Source organism: Phaethon aethereus, assembly GCF_964289735.1.
Source record: "Phaethon aethereus genome assembly, chromosome: 32".
NCBI classification, from domain to species: Eukaryota; Metazoa; Chordata; class Aves; order Phaethontiformes; family Phaethontidae; genus Phaethon; species Phaethon aethereus.
In genome coordinates, this window is record NC_138608.1 from 609,249 (window position 1) to 628,595 (window position 19,347).

Consider the following 19,347-nt stretch of genomic DNA (forward strand, 5'->3'; position numbering starts at 1 on the left):
ACCGCTTCAATCCTGGGACAAGGTGTTACTTCTAAGGTCAAAACGGTGCTTCTAGTGCAAGTTCAGAGCTGCTCCCTACCCCTCCTCGGTTCTGCAAACGCAGGTGTTCCGTTTGCGGTACGAAATCAACCGTTGCGGAGAGCGGCTCCGCGGCGTGGCGCTGGGCACCTCCTCGTCCTCTCCGCAATCACTGTGATCGCCGAAACATCTGAATGTCGCTCGCAGATCTGCGTTCTGCTGGTTGTGCCGGGGAGATGGAAGGCTCTTGCGCGTCGGACAAGTTGGTTGCCGCAGCTACGCATCGATTTTTAAACAAAAAAAAAAAAGAAAAATATCCGGCTCAGGGTGACAAGCAGGTGAGAACTTCAAAAAGAAAATTACCTCAAATTATTTTATATATATTACCTCAAAATTACCTCAAGAATTACCTCCTGCTGTCGTGTGGTGTCACGACAGCAGGATCAAAGGTAAATACAGGCAAGCAGAGATGTGTCTGCCTGGAAATGTGGTAATACCGTAAAAGCAGCAGCAGCCACGTGTCTTTTGCTTTCCAGCCGTCGTTCCCGCTGCGGCGGGGTGATCCCGGTCCCGCGTTCCGACCTTCCTCGGAAGCTGGGAAGCGGGGCGGCGATCGCCTCGCAGCACAAGCAGAAGGACGATGAGGTGACCGTGGGAAAAATTCGGGGTGGGATTCAAGGTGCCACCGGGGGTTTTCTATTCCCGTCACAGGCAGCGGGTCTGCGACGGGCAAGACCTTGCCGCAGCCAGCGGCGGGGCTGCGCCAGACGCGCTGGATCCCCAAAAGCGCGCCTTGATGGTGGGGATGTCGTTTAGGATATTGACTCCCACTGAGAGTGCCCGAAGGCGTAAGGTTTCCGGGGCTCTGCCGTACGCTGGGGTCCGAGCAGCCGCCCAGAGGAGACCAGGAGAAAATAAACGTCCGTGAGGTGCCGTGCTGCTCAGGGTGGAGGGCGGGCGCGGTGGCCCTCAGCTCTCCGCGCCCTCGTGACTCGGCCGCATCCAGCCCGGCGCTGGGCTGAGGAGAGCTGTCCTGCGGCACTGGGCAGTGGCACGTCGCATCCGGCGACGCCGTTCTGGCTTGGCCCTTCCGTCTCCCGGCAGCTGAAGGGCTCAGCGGAGCGAGCGCAGGGAGGACGGGAGCATCTCCCGCAGCTCTGCCCGCAGCCTTGGCGTCGGTTTTCCCAGGATTTGGGTTCAGCTCCGCTCAGAAGCCAGCGCTCCGTCCTGGGGCGCGTTCACCTCTTCGCAGAGGTCATAAACCGTGAGCCGCTTCGGTCTCCTGCCCTTTCGCCGGGGAACGCGCGCCGGATGCTGCGCTCGGCGAGCAGCTGTGATACGGTAACCCGATTCGGCGTGCTGTCGTGGCCTGGATTCGCGTCCCTTCCCGGGGCCGTTTCTGGCTGAGGCGCAGAGCAGCACAGCTCCGTCCAGCCCTGTTCCCGCAGGGGACCCTGGCTCCGCGCTCGGAACGCGTGTCGACCCTTGGACTCTGTCGCCGGAGTCGGTGACGCTGACGGTAACCGCTTCCGACTGTATCATGTTTGAAGCCTTCGCTTCTCCAGAAGGATCGTTTAAGGGATTTCTCCTGGTTCCTCTCCAGGCCCCGAGGAAGAGGCTGTCGCATCCCGGAGGATCAGGAGCCGGGTCGGAGGCAGGGCTGGGGCGGGAGACGCTTTTCCCCAGCTCCCGTGGTGTGTGGTAGCGGGGAGGCCGGAGGCAGGAGACGGGCAGGGCAGGGGCAGCCCCCCTGCCCTGGCTGCAGCCCCAAGACCGGGCTCAAGTCCTATTTTCCGCCCGCCAGCTCCGCGGCGCGTTACGCACGCCCACGGAGAGGGCAGCTGGCGCGGGCCGGTGCCGCCACGCCGCGGGACATCGCATCCATCTCTGTCGAGCGCCGTTCCTCAAGCCGGGCTGCGAGGCTCCGGGCTCCTGCCTTGGGCTGGTGACGCAGCGGCTCCGCGCTTCCAGCCCTGGAAAGGCGCCCGGGGAGGGAATCGGAGCCCGTTAACGCGCTTCCCTCGCCGGTGGAGGGGTGTGCGCGGACGTGGGGGCGAGCGGGGTGTTCGTACGCGCAGCCTGCTCTTCAGGGGCTGCCGTGAGGAAGATGAGCCGCAATCCTTGCGCTCGGGAGGGCACGGAGGATGCTCCCGGGCGGCATTTCTGCCCCAGAAGAAATCATAACATTGGGGGGGGGGAAAACGCGTCCTGGGCGCGCTGTGGAGTGGTGAGCGCTCCTGGAAAGACTGGGGTCTCCGTGGACCAAAGCAGCGGCACCCAGGTCAGGACCCCCGGGTCCCGTCCGTGCCTCGGGAGCTTTGTGGTGGTCTCTTGCCCTTCGGTGCGGACCCACGCAGCCGATCCCTCGCCCGTGGCTGTGCTCTGGGGGTCGATTTGGCGTCTCCGTGCCAGCCAGCACCGTCCTGGGAGCGTCCGTGAGTCGCGGCCGCAGCCCCCCCGCCTTCCTCGGGGCCGGCGCCGGCTCTCCGGGCACGCGGGGCTGGGATCCAGGAGGGCACGCGGACACCCCGGCGTGGGCTTAGCGCTGCCGTTTCTACCTGTCAGGGAGCAAGGGAGCGCGCGGCGGCTCTGCTGGGGAAACGCGGTTATCTGGGGGGGGGGGGGCTCCTTCTAACCCCCGTTACCGAATTTCTTGATCCCTCTCCCCAGGGGAGTCACAAGTCCAGCAAAATCCCGTTTGCGCAGCCCTGCGTCCGCGGGAGCCGGCTCCGCGCCGCCGTCACGCCGCCCCGATGTCGCTTTGCGTTGGATTAACATTCGTGCCGAGTTTCCTCTCTAACCCCGTGTGCTAAGATCGCCGCTTCGCCTCTCCTGGCATCACCGGCTTTTATTGCCTGCGCCGACGGAGGCGGCGGCACAGAGGGGCTTTTGGGGGAGGCCACGTTGGGCTCGGGGAGCCCGGCTGAGGCCGGAGCTGGCGGCTCTGGGACCCGCTCGCCCGCGTGGAGGCGCGGATCCGTGCTTTTCCGTGCGCCGTGGCCGTGCCGGAGGACGGAGCGCGTCGCCCAGCCTGCAGATATTCCAGGAAGGAGCCGTGTCCCGCGTTGAGCGTCCACGGTTGCGGCTCGGCGGGCGCCTGGACCTCTAGATGTAGCCGCATCTCCCCAGCCCCCCGTGCTCCCCGCAGGGCCGTTTTGTGGGCGCCACCTCGGCGCGGCGTCTGCCCGGGACCGTCCTTCGCGCCCGGGAGTTCTGCAAACGGAACCGTAACCGGATCATCGGCGGGATCTCATCCGCCGAGTTTGTCCCCCTCCCCGCCGCGGGTGTCGTTGGGGGTCCGGGCAGGCGAGCGGCGTGCGCGGCGCGGGAGGGCGGGCTGCCGGCGGCTTCCGAGCACGGGGCCGGAGCGTTGGAGCTCTGCCGTGATGAGCTTTCCTGCTCGTTATTTTTAGGCGCGCTCGGCTTAAATAAGAGCCATCGTTCCCTGCTGGAAGGGGCCGGGCTGCTGCGTCTCTGCCGTGCGGGACTGAGCCGGCCTCGGCGCGGCCCGGCACGGCCGGGGAGGGAGGCGACGCTGTGGGCGAGGCGCTTCCCCGGAGCGGGGAGGGGGAGAACAAGGGTGGGTATCCCCCCCCGCCCCGCTGTATTTTATCCCGAAGTGAGCCTGGACGGGCGCGGAGGGTCCCGCCGCGGGGCCGGGGGGCTGGAGCCCGCCGCTCGTGAGCTGCGCGGTCTGCCCGGCGCCCGCCCGGGCGCTGCGCCCGCGGGGGCACGAGCCCGGCGGCACCTCGCGGCTCCCCTCGGCTGCGGCGCCCGGCAGCCCCGGGAGGCTTTTCCGCCCTCGGGGCGCGCGCGGGAGCGGTTGCGCCGGTTGGCTTTCCCGAGGCGGCTCCGAGACGCAGGCTGACCTCGCGGCCGGCGTCGCGGGACGCGGCGGGTCGCTCCCCAGCTGGGCCCGTGACGTTGCGTTTCCTTTTCCCCCCGCGGCTTTCGGGGGGATGCCGTAGCCAGCCGGCCCGTGACGCAACACCCGCGGCGCGGCAGGGCTGCGTTGGGCGCTCGCCGTCCTTCTGCGACGGCGAACTCTTCGGGGGCCGGCGAGCTGCGGGCGCTCGCCAGCGCTCGGAGACCAAAGCGGGGAAGAGAAGTTTTGACCTGGCACCGCAGCCGGGGCCGAATTCCCCGGGGAATCCGCCGCCTCTGCTCCTTGCCCGCGTCGGCAGCGGGGACGGCGCCCGAGCGCGGCGCCCGGGGTGCCGCGTGCCTCCTTCTGCGCCGCGGCGGACGGGGGAGCGCGACTTGCTCGTGTTCACTGGCACCGGCTACTGTTCTGGTCGTTATTTCCGTGGTCTCGGAGAACGTTTAAATGCGACACAGGCTCCGATGGCTGAGCGAGGGCTCCTTGTGCGTCCCCCCCGTCGCTGCTCCTGCCTTTCCCCCTTCGTCCGGAAACTCGGGCGCGTTGGCGGGTGCGTCGGCCGTCCTCATCCCGACGGCAGCCCCAGCGGGTGATCGTGAAGCGCCTTTTGTTCTTGCTAGGTCACAAACCTTGCCAATTTGCTTTTAAATGTTTCTGTACTGTTTTATTATTATTATTTTAATTATTATTATTTTAATTATTTTATTTATTATTATTATTATTATTATTATTATTATTATTATTATTTTAAAGCAGCTGCTTTTCTGCCCTGCGTGCATCACAGCCGCCTTCCCGTATGGAGTTCTACGTCCAACGGGACGTGAGGGGGAAACGCCGACGGGTGATCGTTACCCCAATTCTTCTGCCCCAGCCTCCTCCCTCCGCCCCCGCTTGCTTTAGCGGTGGGAGAAGGGCGTACGCCTTCCGCGGGCGCCGTGCTGCTCGCCACCCGGCCCCGGCTCCACGCCGGCGGCCGGGAAAGCTGCTGACGGTGCTTCGGCGCAGAAGGGCACGTGCTGCCCGGTGCCCGCGGAGCGGACGCGGCGTGCCGGGCTGCCGGAGCCGGAGTGAGGGAAGGGCTCGGATACCCCCGTTAAACCTTCTTCTTTCCAAAGGTGGATGCTGTCCTGAAGGTTTGGCTCCCGTATGGTTTGGGCACAGGCGCCAGCTGGGCTCTGCTGGTCCCTGTCCCGGTGTCCCAACCCTGACTGGAGCCGCTCCGAGCTCCCTCCTGGAAGCAAGCAGCAGCGGGAAGACGGCCCTCGGATGCAGGACCAGCTTGGAGGCGTCCGGGAAAGGAGCTGCCTGCTGCTCTTCCCCTCTGCAGCGCAGAGCGATACAGTCCTCCTCATTACGGAGAAGTTACAAATTTTTCCAGCTTCCAGCAGATTTTTCCCGGTGGGTTGCTCGCCTGTTTTTCCCTAAAGCACCGCCTGTAATGATTAACGGGCGCTGGCTCTGCACGTTCCGCTTCCTCGCCAGCCCCGGTGAGCTGACAAGAGTGATGGGAGTTGCGGAACATCCAGAGCCGGAGCTCAGCCCGTTTCGCTTTTCACTGCGCCAATTAGTGCCTGGTTTTATGGGTTCCAGCTGGCCCATTAAACCTGCTGCCTTCAAACAAATCCTTCAAAATCCGCAGCGTTGGAAAAACACACTGGGAAGGATCTTCCTCTTTTTTTGGGGGGGGGTGGAGACTTCTCCTGCCTGTCTGCCTGCTGTGAAATCCTTCTGTGAGGGGTCCCCGTGGCTCCGAATCCAGGACGAGCAGGACCGCGGGTGTATCTGACGCGGGAGGCGCGGACGGCTCGGGACCCTTGCTCGTGTCGCCGGCCCCGCGCCGCCCCACGTCTCCAGGGGGGTTCAGCCCCGCTGCTCTCTCGGCTCCTTCCCGCTGTCGCGACGGCAGAGCCGTCTTGCCGTAAGGTGCTTCGGTCACCGAGACCTTCGCCTCCGCTCAGCCCGGAGAGCTTGAACATCCTATGGCTCCGTTCCGTGAGCGCGCGCCCGTCCCGCCCCGCGCCCCACGCCGGGCGTCTGCCCCGGGGGTGCCCTCCCGGGGCTCATAATCCGGGCCGGTGCCCGCGGCGTTTGCGCGATGTCCCGGCGCGCTTAACCGGGGGCGCGGGGGTGTTACCGAAACGCAAACCCCGCAGAATTAGCGCAGGGCGTCCCCGAGGCGGGAAGCGGCTTCGCTGGGGGCTGGGGGCGACGGTGCCAGGCGCCCACCTGAGCGCGGGGTCGCAGCCCCCCGAGCCCCCTCACCACCCAGCGCAGCCCGGCGGGCAGCTGCCCGCCCCTGCCTGCGCCGTCCCGCCCGGCTGCGGCCCTCGCTGACGCTCGGCTGCATCCCAAGGCTCCGAGGTTTCCATGGCAACTCCCCGAGCATCCGCGCCGCTGCGGAGAGCCGCGGGGCCCCGCGCTGCCCGCGCCGCCCGTGCTCGGGAGGGGCTCGGCAGCTCGTCCACGTACCCAAACGTTATTTTTAGGTCTCTTAAAAACGGATTATGTTTGCGTCCCTTTTTCTACGGCTGTTAATGTATTTCAGTGCCTCTATTAGTGACACACGCCGCGCAACTCGGCACAGCCCGCTGGGAAGGCTTCGGGTTGCCGTGCCCGGGCACCGCGAGGATGCGCCGCCCGAGGAGATCCAGAGGCGGAGCCGAGGCTCCGCGCACCGGGGCTTCGGCGCGGCGGGGTGCCGCGCCTCCCGCGTTAGCTGTCCCGGGCGCCCGTGCGTCTTCAAGCGTGCGAGGACGCGCGCCGGGCCCCACGCGCGGGGCGACCGCGCGCACGTCTCGTTCCTCCCCGCGGCTCAGTTCCCTAAACCCGCCGGTCCCGTGGGGACGCTTGGCCCGTCGCTGCTCCCCGCCGGCTCGTCTGCCCCTCGCCGGGGACGAGGAACAGGAGAGAGCCGGCACCGCGCCCGCGGCGAGCCTGCGGCGAGGCGCCCGAGCCCTTTCTTCGGAGCCGCGCGCGCGAGCGAGGCTCCGTCTGGCGCCAGGACTTGAAACCAGCCACCCGGCTCCGCCGGCAGAGCCGAGCCCCGCGCCTGCGGAACGGCACTCCGGGGCGGATGATGACCGTCATCCCAATCCGTCGCAGCAAATGACGCGTTTCCAGCCCTCCAAGTGCAGCCGCAATTAATCGGGGCCTATTTATGGCAGGTTATTCATCCAAAGGGAAGGAATTGTCTCCGCTGTACCGGGAGGCTTTCATGTCCGCGCGTTCAGAAGCGAATCTCGGCAAGCTGCTTCCCATCCGCGCAAGCACCTCGCCGCGGAGCGGGAATGCATTTCCATACTAACGACCTGAGGGGCTCCCGTTTCTCCCAGGGAACGTGCTGCCGATGCGGAATAAGTGCGCTCGCTCGGCCGGGACGCGGCCCCGGGTGGGCGAAAGCAGCGTGGCTTTGAATTCGTGCGGGCGTCTTCGCCCGTCCCCCGTTGTTGCGTGAATTTGATGACGTCTCAGCGGCGCCGCAGGCGTCTTTTCGACGTGGGCCGTTGGTCCGGCCCGCGGTCCGGCGATACGGACGACCGCGAAGGCGTCGGCGGGCAAACAACAGCGCGATCTCCCGCTAATCTCGCGGCCGCCGGCGCCGAGTTGGCAGACGGATTCGCCCGTTCGCTGGATTTGGGCGGGAGCGACGCTGCTGACGCGGCTTCTGCTTCCCGCGTCCCCGCTCGGGAGCGGGGACGTCCTCGCCGGGTCCGGGTGCTCTCGGGGGCGCAGAGCCCCGCCGCTTTCCGAGGAGAAGGTGGCAGGTCCTGCCGTCCCCGGGCTGTTTCGGGACTAACGGTCCCTTCCTCCCCGCCCCGCATCTCCCGCGGGAATCCCCTTCCCTCCTGGTCAGCGGAGTAAATCCGCAAAGCAGGAGCCGGGTCGTGGCCCTCAGGGAGGTCTTAATCCAAACGGAGCAGCTCGGGCGATTTCTGGGGACGGGCAGGGAAAGCCGGGAATTACCCGACGGCTTCAGGGCCAGGAGGGGTTCGCATCTTCCGTGACGCTCCGGGCTGAAAACGGAACGCGCGGGGCAGGAGGGAGCTCAGGCAGCGCTGGCGTCGGCGTCGTCGGGCTGAGCGAGTTCCCTCCTCGTGCCGGTGTCCCCGGGCGGCCCCGGGGCCGTGCTCCGTCCTCGGGCCAGCCCGCGGTCTCCTTTCGGACGGGCTACGCCTCGAGCCGGTCCTCGCGCCGTCGCGGCGTAACGGGGCTCGGCGTAGGAGCTACCGCCCGTGGGCGAGGCTCGGGCGAAGCGGGGGGTCAGCCCGACGCGGGCTCGCGGCCGGAGAAGCCGCCCACCCCCTCTGCTCCCGGCTGCGCCCTCCTCGTACCGCGCGGCCAGCGCCGCGGCACGCGGGGACGGACGGACGGAGCCGCGCCCCCGCCGGCGGAACGCAAGCCTGGCCCCTTCTCGTTCCCTCTCCCTGCCTCCCGCCGGTGCCGTGCCCATCGCCCCCGCTGCCGGCGGCCCTGGCTCCTGTTCCCGCTCCTCGTTCCCGCTCCCGTTCCCGCTCCCTGTTCCCGTTCCTGCTCCCCATTCCCGCTCCTGTTCCCGCTCCCATTCCCGCTCCCGTTCCCGCTCCCCGTTCCCCGTTCCCGCTCCCCGTTCCCACTCCTGTTCCCGCTCCCCGTTCCCGCTCCCATTCCTGCTCCCCGTTCCCGCTCCCTGTTCCCGCTCCCCGTTCCCCATTCCCGCTCCCCGTTCCCCATTCCCGTTCCCGCTCCCATTCCCGCTCCCCGTTCCCGCTCCCATTCCCGCTCCCCGTTCCCATTCCCGCTCCCTGTTCCCGTTCCCGCTCCCCGTTCCCCGTTCCCGCTCCCGTTCCCGCTCCCCGTTCCCGCTCCCCGTTCCCGCTCCCTTCCGCCGGGCTCGCTCTCCGTCCCCATCCCAGCGCGGACGCTGCTGCGACGGCTTCGCGGTTGGATCCTCGCGCGCCGGCCGCCGTTGGCCGCCCGGGATTGCGGATTGCAAGAGCAATTTTTTCATTTCTTTTTCTTCTTCTTCTTTTTTTTTTTTGTTTTTTGGCGGCTGCTGAGCCCGACAGCAGGGACGCAATTAGCAGCGGCGCTAACGGAGCCATTTGGAGCCCTGCTACGCCCTCCCGCGCGGTGGCTTTTCTTCTCCCCTCTGGCTTCTCGCTTTCAGCCGCGAAATAACCCGGCGAGCTGAGAGGGTGCGTCCCCCCCGGGTCGCACCCGAGCCCCTTCCTCCGAAAGGTGCCGGAGGCGGCGCCGGCTTCCTCGCAGGCTTCTGTTCACGGCGCGCGTCGATTAGGAAGGTTCGTCCTGGGAACGCCGATGAACGGGTCGCGCCGCCGGCTCTTGGACAGCCGCGGGTGCGGCTCGGCAGGACCGCAGGGTCCTGGGGCGCAGGGGAGCGCGTGGGCTCGCCCCCGGGCCGCGGCGGCGTAAAGGCGGGTGCCTCTGCGGCGCCGATGCTCCCCCCGGGGGGGTGCGGTGGGGCGCGGAGCCCCCGTCCCGGCGCGGCGCCGCTCGGCTGGATCGCCGCAATCCAGAGATGGCTTCGTTCTTGCGGCTCTCGTGGAAACATCCCTTCGAGGCTGGACGAACGGGACCGAGTGCGGTCAGGAGCCGGCGCGCTCAGCAGCATTTCCCACGCGAACCGCGTCTTCAGACATTTTCCCGGACAAAGGCATGGCGATTCTTCCAAGGGATAATCTAACAGCAGGTACGTGCCCGCTAACGAGCTTGGAGACTCCTAACGAGGAGCGAGGAGGTGAAGTCCGGGAGGCCAGATGCTCGGCCGCGTCTGGAAGGAAGAATTCTCCCACGCCCACGGCATGCCGGCGCGGTCCCCGTGGGTGCCTCTAGGCAGTAACGCGGCGGCGTGGTAACGAAACGGGGGAGAAAAGCGCTGAGGGTTACGGTTCTCTCCTCTACACCCGAATATTGCCAACGCCTGCTGAGAAAATCAGTCGCCGTATAATTAACTCAGAATTATATTGGCAATAAATACGTAATTATATTTGTTCCAGTGCGGGTGGCTGGTGGTTACAAACGGCGTTTGGCAAAACAGACGAAGCAGCGAAAAGTCCGTCGGCGTCCCGCGAAGCGCTGCTCGGCGTTTTTTTTAACCGGTTTACAGCAAAAACACGTGAAGACCCTCCTTCGGCGTCCCTGCGTCTGGGCGGGGGAGAGCTGCTGCCAGCGCGCCGGGCCCGGGCCGCGCGCGGTTCCGCGGCACGTCCCGTGCATCGCGCGCTGGTTCGGAGCCCGGGCAGGATCCTCGTGCCGGTTGGGCAGCGGCAGAGCCCCGGTCACCGGTGCCGCGGCGGCGCTGAGCGCCGTGCCGGGACCTGGAGCAAGCCGCGAGGAGTTTACGGTCGCGGGGACGCAGCAGGACCGTCGTCCTCCCTCTGCAGAAGCGGGATCCCGAGGGAGACGGACCCAGGTTCTCCGGCAGCCCGCACCGACGGGCCCTGCCAGGCTGCAGGACGCGGCGGCGGAGGCTGCTGCCAGCACCCCCGCGCCCCGGGGCAGCCGGGATCCTGTCTCCCACCGTCCCTAAAAGTACCTTTTTCCCGGAAAAACCGGCCCAGGGAGAAGGGCTGCGAGGGCGCCTTCCCCCGGCTGCCTCTGCGGGGGGATTCGGGGTGGGAGGAAGCCGAGCCCGGTGTTCCCTGAGCCGGCTTCAGCCCCCCGCCAGCTTTTGCCCAGCTTTGCCGAAGACCGCGGCTCTTGGGAAGCGGTTCCGCAAGGACGCCGGAAGGCAGCGGGGCCCCTCGCAGCGCCTTCCGCAGCGCCCCGGGCTCTCGCCGGGCTCCGCCGCTGGAGCAGGCTGGACGGTGGGAAACCCTTCGGCTTCGTGCTCGGGTCCGCCTCGCGCCCCGGCATCCGCGAGGAAAGAGCCGCTTGGGCTGCCCGCGGTGAGGGAAAACAGCAGAAGGGCAGGGAAGCAGACGGGGAGCGTGAGGAAAAGCTCTCGACCACCGGAGATCAGGGCTTCCCCGGGCCGCACTCCCCTTTCCGCAGCCCCCCCCGCCCCAGCCCCCCTTGCGTCCCGGCTTGTTCCTCGCTGCCGGCTAATTCCGGAACCTGCCCTGAACCCGCAAGGTGCTTCGTCGTACGGCTCTGGGAGCCTTCGCCGCTCGCGCAGCCCGCGACGGAGGCTTTGCCGGCGGGGCGAGCCCCCCGCCGTCGGGCGCGGAGGGGCCGCTGCGAGCGCCGAAAGCGCGCGGGGGGAAGCGCGGCTGCCCGCCCCGTCGGGCTCTCCTCGCCTTTCGACCCCTCCTCGCGACTGCGGGAGCTGCCCGGGAAGCGGCTCCGCGGCGCCGGTGAAAAAGACGCTCTCGCCGCGCCGCGGCCGGCCCCGCGCGTCCTGCTCCCGCGCGCCTGGGGCTGGGGGTGGGTTGGGGGAGGACTCCCCCCTCCTTCTCCTTCTCTTTTTGTAGCCGGAGGGCTCCCAGGCAGTTTTCGGGTACCCGAGCGACGCTCGTGGAACGACGACGCGTGCCCACGCGCGCGCACGAAGGTCGAACCGCCGAGCCCGCCCCGCGGGCTGCAGGGTCCCCCGTAAAACACACCCACGCAGGGAACCGCGGGTCCTTGCCCCAAAGTGCCCGTGGGTTTAGTTCCAGGACGCCCGGAGGCCATACGAGCGCGGGGGCCGGGTGGGCACGCGCGGCGCGGCAGCCCCGTCCCCGCCCGACTACATATCGCTATAGTCGCTATATATCGACTATATATCGCTATATATCGCTATATAATCCCTATATATCGACTATATATCGCTACATAATCCCTATATATCGACTATATATCACTATATATCACTATGTATCGACTATATATCGCTATATAATCCCTATATATCGACTATATATCGCTATATATCACTATGTATCGACTATATATCGCTATATATCGCTATATAGTCCCTATATATCGACTATATATCGCTATATATTGCTATATAGTCCCTATATATTGACTATATATCGCTATATGTAACCGCTCGCGGGAGGGGTTTGGGTACCAGCGGCTCAGCTGCGGGCTGACACGTTAAAGGGGCGTTTGTGAAGAGCACCCAAAAACCCCAGACCCCCGAGCCGGACCCTGCCTGTGCCCGGAGCGAGCGCGGAGCTGCCTGGGAAGCTCCGGCAGTCGCAGAGGTAAATGCTGCGGTTGGGATAACAGACGGAGCAACGGCCGGGGGCGACGGGGACGGGGTGGCGGGGACGGTGACCCGGGCAGAGACATCCCCCGCAGCACCGAGACAGGGCCCAGAGCTCAACATCGCCCTGGACATATATATATATATTTTTTTTTAATCTCCTTTCCTCGGGGAAAGCGGCTCCGCGGATCCTCTCCGCAGCTCTGCCCGTTTCCCCCCGCCACGCCGGTCACCGAAAGCAGAGCAGCAGCAGAGGCCACGCCGGGCTCCCCCGGCCCCCCCCTCGCCTCCCGCGGCGCGGCCGTCCCCCACAAAAACGCATCCGGAGCCCCAGCTCAGCCTTGAGCCAGCCCCAAGCCTGGGGAGGAGACCGGCCGCGCGGTCCGGGGGCTGCCGCCGGCCCGGGGGTCCCCTGCAGACCCCCGCTCCCACCCGCCACCCCGTGCCGGGAGGGGACCCGTCTCGGCGCCGCGCAGCGCATGAGGGAGCCGGCTCCTGCTGGCGCGGCAGCTAATTTTAGAACTTATTTATTAACATTTTAACGCAGAACGTGCGTGAAATATTCACCCGCTGTGACAATGCATTTTACGGCAAGGGGAGCCTTAAATATTTAAGAGGCGTTCTGCGGTGTCGGTGGCAGGAAGCATTTATGGCTGACTCACGGCGCGACGCTGGGAGCCCAGCGGCTCTTGGCTGCGGCTTTCAGCTGCGTACCCCGTCCTGGGGGTGCCGGCGGGGGTGAGCCCCCCCGGCCTGCGGAGGGGAGCGGGGCGGGGAGCCGCTCTTCTGCGGGAAGGTCTCCCCCAGGCTCTTTTGCCGCGGTGGGAGCAAAGCCCTCGCCTCTCTCCGCCCGCTCGCCCCCCGGCTCGGCTGCCGGCGGCACGGCCAAGGACGGAGCCCCACGGCGACGGCTGGCTTCGCCTCCGAGGGGCGAGCCGCGCCGAGCTGGCCGGAGGCACCAGCCTGGTTTGCTTTATTCCCCGGACACCCCCGCAGCGGCTAGAACCGACACGCAGCTCCACAAAAAGCCGCGCACCCCGTGAAAGCCCCGTTCCCGAGCCTCGGGGAGGCATTTAGCGGGAGCCCCAGTTTCCCGAGCAGGGATGACGGGCTGTAAAGCCCTTGAGAAGGGCCTGCGAGAAGAATAACCTTCCCGTGGGCCGGAGTAAGCCGGCACCACCTTCCGCCGTGGCGGGAGCGTGATTCGAAGCCTCCGGATTAAGGAGGCGTTGAGCAGAGTTTAAGACCATTTCCAAGCTGAGCCTGTCAAACTGAGCGGAGGTGAGGTTTGGTCCAGCCACAGCTCGGGGCTCCCCACGGATTTTAAGCCGGGCTGGGAGAGATACGTCCCTGATCTCGCCAGCACTGGAGTCCCGGGACCAGCAACCCCGAGGACACGGCGGTGGCCGCTTGGCTTCGCGGTCGAGCCGCCGCTGGCTAGCGGGAAGAAGAGCTGCCGAACATCTCCTGGGAGGCGTAGGTCAGGTAGAGAAAGCCGTCTTCATCCTTGTTGTCACGGTACAGCTCCTGCATGGTCACGGCCATGTTCGGCAGCCCCTTGTTGCCCACCAGCAGGTAGAAGGTCTGGGAGGAGGCCAGGCAGAGCCGCGTCCTGCCGAGGGGAAGGCAACGGCAGCGCCTGGGTGAGGGCTGCTCGCCGTCCGGCGGCGCGGCGCCCGGGGAGGCTCCTTCGGGGGGGGCCCATCCGTGGGGGCGTGGGTGCTGGCCGGGGGGTCCAGCTCCCTGACCCCGAGCTCCAGCATCACCTCGCCCTGCTGCCGGCCGCCCGCCAGCACCCACCGGCGTGAAGTCGGGCGCCGGGGCGCGGCCAGCTGCCCCCCAAACTCCGGTAAGGTTTTCCGTACGGGCCGAGCCCCGACCGGCAGCTCTCACCCCCGTCTCTCCCAAACCCGGCTGCCGGGAGGTCCTGGTCCTCGGGACGAGCTCCGCGGCCCCCAGCCGCTGCACCGGTGCCGCTCGTTTGCGGGGCTGCTAATCGCCCCCCACCCCGCCCCCGCCAGCAGTTTACCCGTGCTCCGCGCTAATCGCGAGGGCTGGTTGCCTTAGGCTAAGCCTAACGCCTTGCCCAGCGGAGCAAATGCCTAAAGCGGCTTCCGAGGACCAGCTGCGTCTGGACTGGGCTTTTGTACTGGTCCGGGGCCGCGGCCCCCCCCGCCCCCAGCAAGCCTCTTACCGCAGGGTGGCGGCGAACTGGGAGAGGGGCAGGTCCTGGGACACCAGAAATTTGGTCCTGTTCAAGGGGGGCAAGGTCTTCTCCCTCTGGTAGCGTTCCACCACCACCTGCAGCGGGGAGAAGGTGCCGGCGGGGGGCTTGGGACCACCCCGGCACGGGGCAGCCAGAGCAGCAGAGCCGCGGCGGCCGACGCGGCCGGGCGTGCAGTGGGGCGCGGCCCTACCGGGATCTTGTTGGGGTATTTTATCCGGATCTCCGTCACCTCGTGCATCCTGGTGGCTGCGGGGGAGAGAAGGAGGAGCAGTAAGCGCCGCCCCGCACCGCGGCTCCCCGGCCCCCCAGGAACGTACCGAGGCTTCGCCTCTGCTTGAACGGGCGGGAGCTGCTGGCGCCTGGCTGCATCTTCTGGGGAGGAAGAGGAGGAAGAGGAGGAAGAGGAGGAAGAGGAGGAAGAGGAGGAAGAGGAGGAAGAGGAGGAAGAGGAGGAAGAGGAGGAAGAGGAGGAAGAGGAGGAAGAGGAGGAAGAGGAGGAAGAGGAGGAAGAGGAGGAAGAGGAGGAAGAGGAGGAAGAGGCTTGAGGTGCAGGCAGGATCTGAGCCCTGCCATAGGCAGCTACTGCTGGTGGAGCTCTTAATATAGGCTCATCCTAATATAGGCTCACCCTGCCCCACCTGGGTGAGGGGGAGGAGGAAGAGCAGCTGGGATGCTCAGCAGGATGGATGGATGGATGGATGGATGGATGGATGGATGGATGGATGGATGGATGGATGGATGGATGGATGGATGGATGGATGGATGGATGGATGGATGGATGGATGGATGGATGGATGGATGGATGGATGGATGGATGGATGGATGTTTTGGGGAGCAGCTGGCCGTGCCCCAGCATCCAACCTCATGCCGGTGGTGATGCTGAAGCCTGGCCCTGTCAGAAGGGAGCGGTGACTTTAAGTCATTTGAATTAAAGTGATTGAATTTTCCCACCAGACTAGTGACGCGCTTAATGAAGCGGGTTCATCTTCCCTGGGACAGGACCCCGAAGGGCCCTGGCCCCGCACAGAAGCTGGGCCAACAGCTCCAGCGGCGAAACCGCGCCGTGGATTAGGTAATAACCGAGGGCGCAAGGCGGTGTCGCGGCCGGCAGTAATGCCCCGCTCGGCCAGTGGCTGCTGATGGCGTTGCTGGTGGAGAAGGGGGTCTGGGGGGGTCTGGAGACACCGTGGGAGGGGGCGCGTGGCGTGGGGTAACGCCCTGCCCTGGCACCTCAGTCGCAGCCTGAGCGGGACGCGGCGGCGGGCGCCGCCGCTGCCCACGCGTTATCCTGGCAGGTTAATCCTCGCGCTAGCTCGGGTTTGATTTAACGAGGGGCTTGTGGCGGGTGGGATCCATAAAGCTGCCGAGAAGCCGGCTCGTTCGCACGCCGCGGGGATTTTTCACGCGGTGCCAATTCCCTGGGTCAGGAGAGAGGCGGCTTTTGAAAACAAATTAGACCCCGTTACGCCAGTTAGACCCATTTGTCTTTCTATATATTTCTTTTTCCCCTTAATTTTTCTGCCGGAGCCGCTCGTGCGGGCGCCGGGGCTCCCACCCCCCTGCCACCCCTGGGAAGGGAGCAGGCAAAAGCAGCCCGGCTCCTTCACTGAGACGTGCCGGAGACTTAAATTAGCCTCGTTTAAACGAGCTCGTTGGCGTAACGCGTCCTCCTGGGCTGCCGGAGGACGGAGATGGCGTCGGAGCCTTGGGGAAGGCGAGGGCCCGGCTGGGTCCCCGCCTCGCACCGCACATCTCACCCCCGGGCCGGGGCAGAGCACGCAGTCAGCACCCGCTGGTTTGTTTCTGGTACCGTATTTAATACTTTAATACATTTTGCCATCGTGCGACGTATTAGTCCGTGTTACTCGGCCGTAAAAAAAAATTAAACCTCTCGGACGCGCCCGTCACCGGATTGGAAAATTACGTTAGCAATATATATTCCGTCTGTGTAGCGAGTTAAGCCATTATAAATTTATACCCCTAATAAATTTAATTCTGGAAAGTTGGCGTGGGAGTCGAAGCGGACTTGCGGGGGGGGGGGAGGGAGGGGCATTTTCCTCCCAGGTGATTTCTTAACAATAAACCTCTCAATTTGCTAATAAAAGGAATCGATTACTGCTCACGGGCTTCACTCCGCTGCCAGGCAAGTGCTAATGGCTTTGCTGTGGGCGGAAAAGGTTGTGAATTTAAACAACAACAACAAAAATCTCCATTTTAAATTAGCTCATTAACGGTAAGCATCTATTATTTATCGGTTTAATTTCTAACTATTGCTGCGGTGCCGGGCCGGGCTCTGGAATCCCGGGTCGTCATGGAAATGTGATGCTTTCGTTAGCATGAGCTAATTAATTAAAGATGAAGGGAAATTGGTTTTCCTCATGCGTTTTACATCCGCGCTTTGTCCCCGGCATCGTCCCCTCTGCCGAAAGGGGGTTCGTGTCTGCCGAATCCGAGGCGGGACCCCCGAGATTCAGTTCCTTGGAGAGCGAATGTCGCCGGGATCATCCAAACAAGATAAAATAAAATAGAATCAGATAAAAAAATGCAGGCGCAGAGCTGAGATGCGGGAGGTGAAACGTAGACGTCTATAATTCATATATTTATATAGGTATACAGCTTCCCCGGGAAGCGGGATCGCAGCCGTATTCCTGCCGCCGCGCTCCGGACCCCGGCGGAGCCGCTTCCAGCTGAACCTCGGAGGATTTATTAATCCTCTACTGTGCTGGAGTGACCGCCCGAGACCCTCCCCGAGATTTATCCTTAGTCTCAGCTTAAACACTCCGGTGGGGATCCCAGCCCACGGCCAGGCTGCTGGGTCTGCGCTGGGAGTATATATAGTGTCTATTATACATATATACACGTATATGTTACAGCCAACGTACACGCTGGAGCTAAGAACTCCCTGTCTTATCGCTAACATGCATATATTACAGCTAACGTATGTATTACAGCTAAGATTTCTATATATTATAGCTAACACGTATATATTATAGCTAAGGTATATATTGTAGCTAACGTATATATTACAGCTAAGAATTCGCTATGTTATAGCTAACGTATATATTATAGCTAAGATTTCTCTATATTATAGCTAATATGTATATATTCTAGCTAGTAAGTATATATTATAGCTAAGGATTCTCTATATTATAGCTAATATGTGTATATTATAGCCAATGTCTGTATTATAGCTAAGAATTCCCTACATTATAGCTAACGTGTATATTCTAGCTAAGATTTCTCTATATGGCTAAGATTTCTCTATATTATAGCTAATATGTATATATTCTAGCTAGTAAGTATATATTATAGCTAAGGATTCTCTATATTATAGCTAATATGTATATATTATAGCCAACGTATATATTGTAGCTAAGAAATCCCTACATTATGGCCAACATATAGATATTATAGTTAAGAATTCCCTATATTATAGCCAAGAATTCTCTATATTATAGCTAATATGTATATATTATAGCCAACATATATATTATAGCTAAGAATTCCCCAGCCCACCAGCGCCCGGGGCGGGCGGGGGTCCCGAGGGCGGGGACCGGGGGCCAGGGCAGTTCCTTTCCCGCGGCCCGTTTTCGCCGCGACGGCTCCACGCCGCCGCTCGCCACCTCCCCTCCGTAAATCAGCCTCCGTTATTGAGCTCCCGCTGCTCCCTCGCCGTCCCCGGCGAGCGCCGCGCGATGGCTGCGCGGCAAACGTGACCGGCGCCGCGTCCCCGGCGCAGGGCTGGGTTTGCTGACGCTGAGTGACGAAGCGAGTTATTAACGGGGGGGCTGGTGCTTGGGGAGCCGGCGGCCGGCTACCCCGGCTCGGGCGCGTGGCCCACCGGGGTCCCGCCGAGCCCGCGGGCGGCCAGGCGGGGCGTGTCTCGGGACCCCGGCACCCCGGGCGCGTCCGAAATATTTCGAAAACCCCTTTTTTAACACCATCCGAAGGAGCGGCGGCCACCAGCGCCCTCCGGCTCGCGCACTGCGCCCCGCTCCCCGCCGCCCCCCGGCTCCGTCCCCGCCGGGGTCGGCGCTGGGTGACCGAGGCTGAGCCTGCGCGGGAATTACAATAAGCTGGAAAAACCCAGCCCGCAGGACGGGTGATTCCGGGCAGGGAGGGAGGCCGTGTTCCCGAAGCGGTCCTGCACGCGTACGGTTTTTAAGCGCGCGGGGTTGTTTTCCCCCCCCCCCCCCTTTCTTTCGTAGCGCCGTGCTCAGCCTAATAAACAGCAGCGCGAAGGCAAAGCACGGGGCCGGGTTTTCTCCCCCGCCGCAGGCACCGGCCGCACGTGCCTCGAGCAGCAGCTGCACTGCAGCGCTCGCTGCGTCACCTCGGCGGGGACGGGGCTCCGGCCCCACGCAGCGTCCCCCTCTGAGGACCCCCGAGGGGGAGGGGTGCGGGGAAGGTGACCAAGGCCCCTGCGCGGCCGTCGGTGGCGTCGCCCTTGTGCCGGCGCTCCCACCCCAGCGAGCCTTTCCCCAAAGCTTTCTCTCAGCCCCGTCCGTCTTCGCGGCCGAGCCCGCTGGCTCGAGCGCTGCGGCGGCATTTTGGGAGCGGAATCCGGCCTGGCTTTGAAGGTGGGGGACGATGGCCCGCACCGGGGAGGGGGGGAGCGGGAAGGGTCCTGGAGACATGCTGCGGGGCAGGGCTCGGGGGGGGTGGCTGCCACCCCCGCGGCTCCGTGTCGGCCCTGGGGTACGGCACGCGGCACCTCTGGCACCGGGCATGACTCACCGCGGCACAGGGCCCTCCCGCCCAGCACGCCCGGGTCCAGAGACCCTCTGCGGCGCCCAGTCCTGTGCCCCGGCACAGCTCCGCGCCCAGGGCGGCTGCGTGGGCGGCAGCGGGGGCACGTGGGTGGGGTGCGGTGGGATGATGATGGAGATGGGGATGAAGATGGATTGGGGGCAGGGATGGGATGGGGATGAGGTGGGGATGGGGATGGGGGTGGGGATGGGGATGGATTTGGGATGAGGATGGGATGGGGATGGGATGGAGATGGGGATGGGGATGGGGGTGGGGATGGGGATGGATTTGGGATGAGGATGGGATGGGGATGGGATGGAGATGGGGATGGGGATGGGG

The 19,347-nt window shown here is 64.4% G+C and overlaps 1 protein-coding gene across 1 annotated transcript; it reads right to left on the reverse strand.

Annotated features, from left to right (window-relative positions):
* Window positions 1-13,457: 13,457 nt before the first annotated feature.
* On the reverse strand, window positions 13,458-15,125 carry LOC309414789 (uncharacterized protein; the record flags this gene model as incomplete). Its single annotated transcript, XM_082012163.1, has 3 exons — window positions 13,458-13,644; window positions 14,227-14,799; window positions 15,121-15,125. 3 exons carry the CDS (start codon window positions 15,123-15,125, stop codon window positions 13,470-13,472), a joined length of 753 nt encoding a protein of 250 aa, XP_081868289.1. The 3' UTR covers window positions 13,458-13,469.
* Between the last annotated feature and the right edge of the window lie 4,222 nt (window positions 15,126-19,347).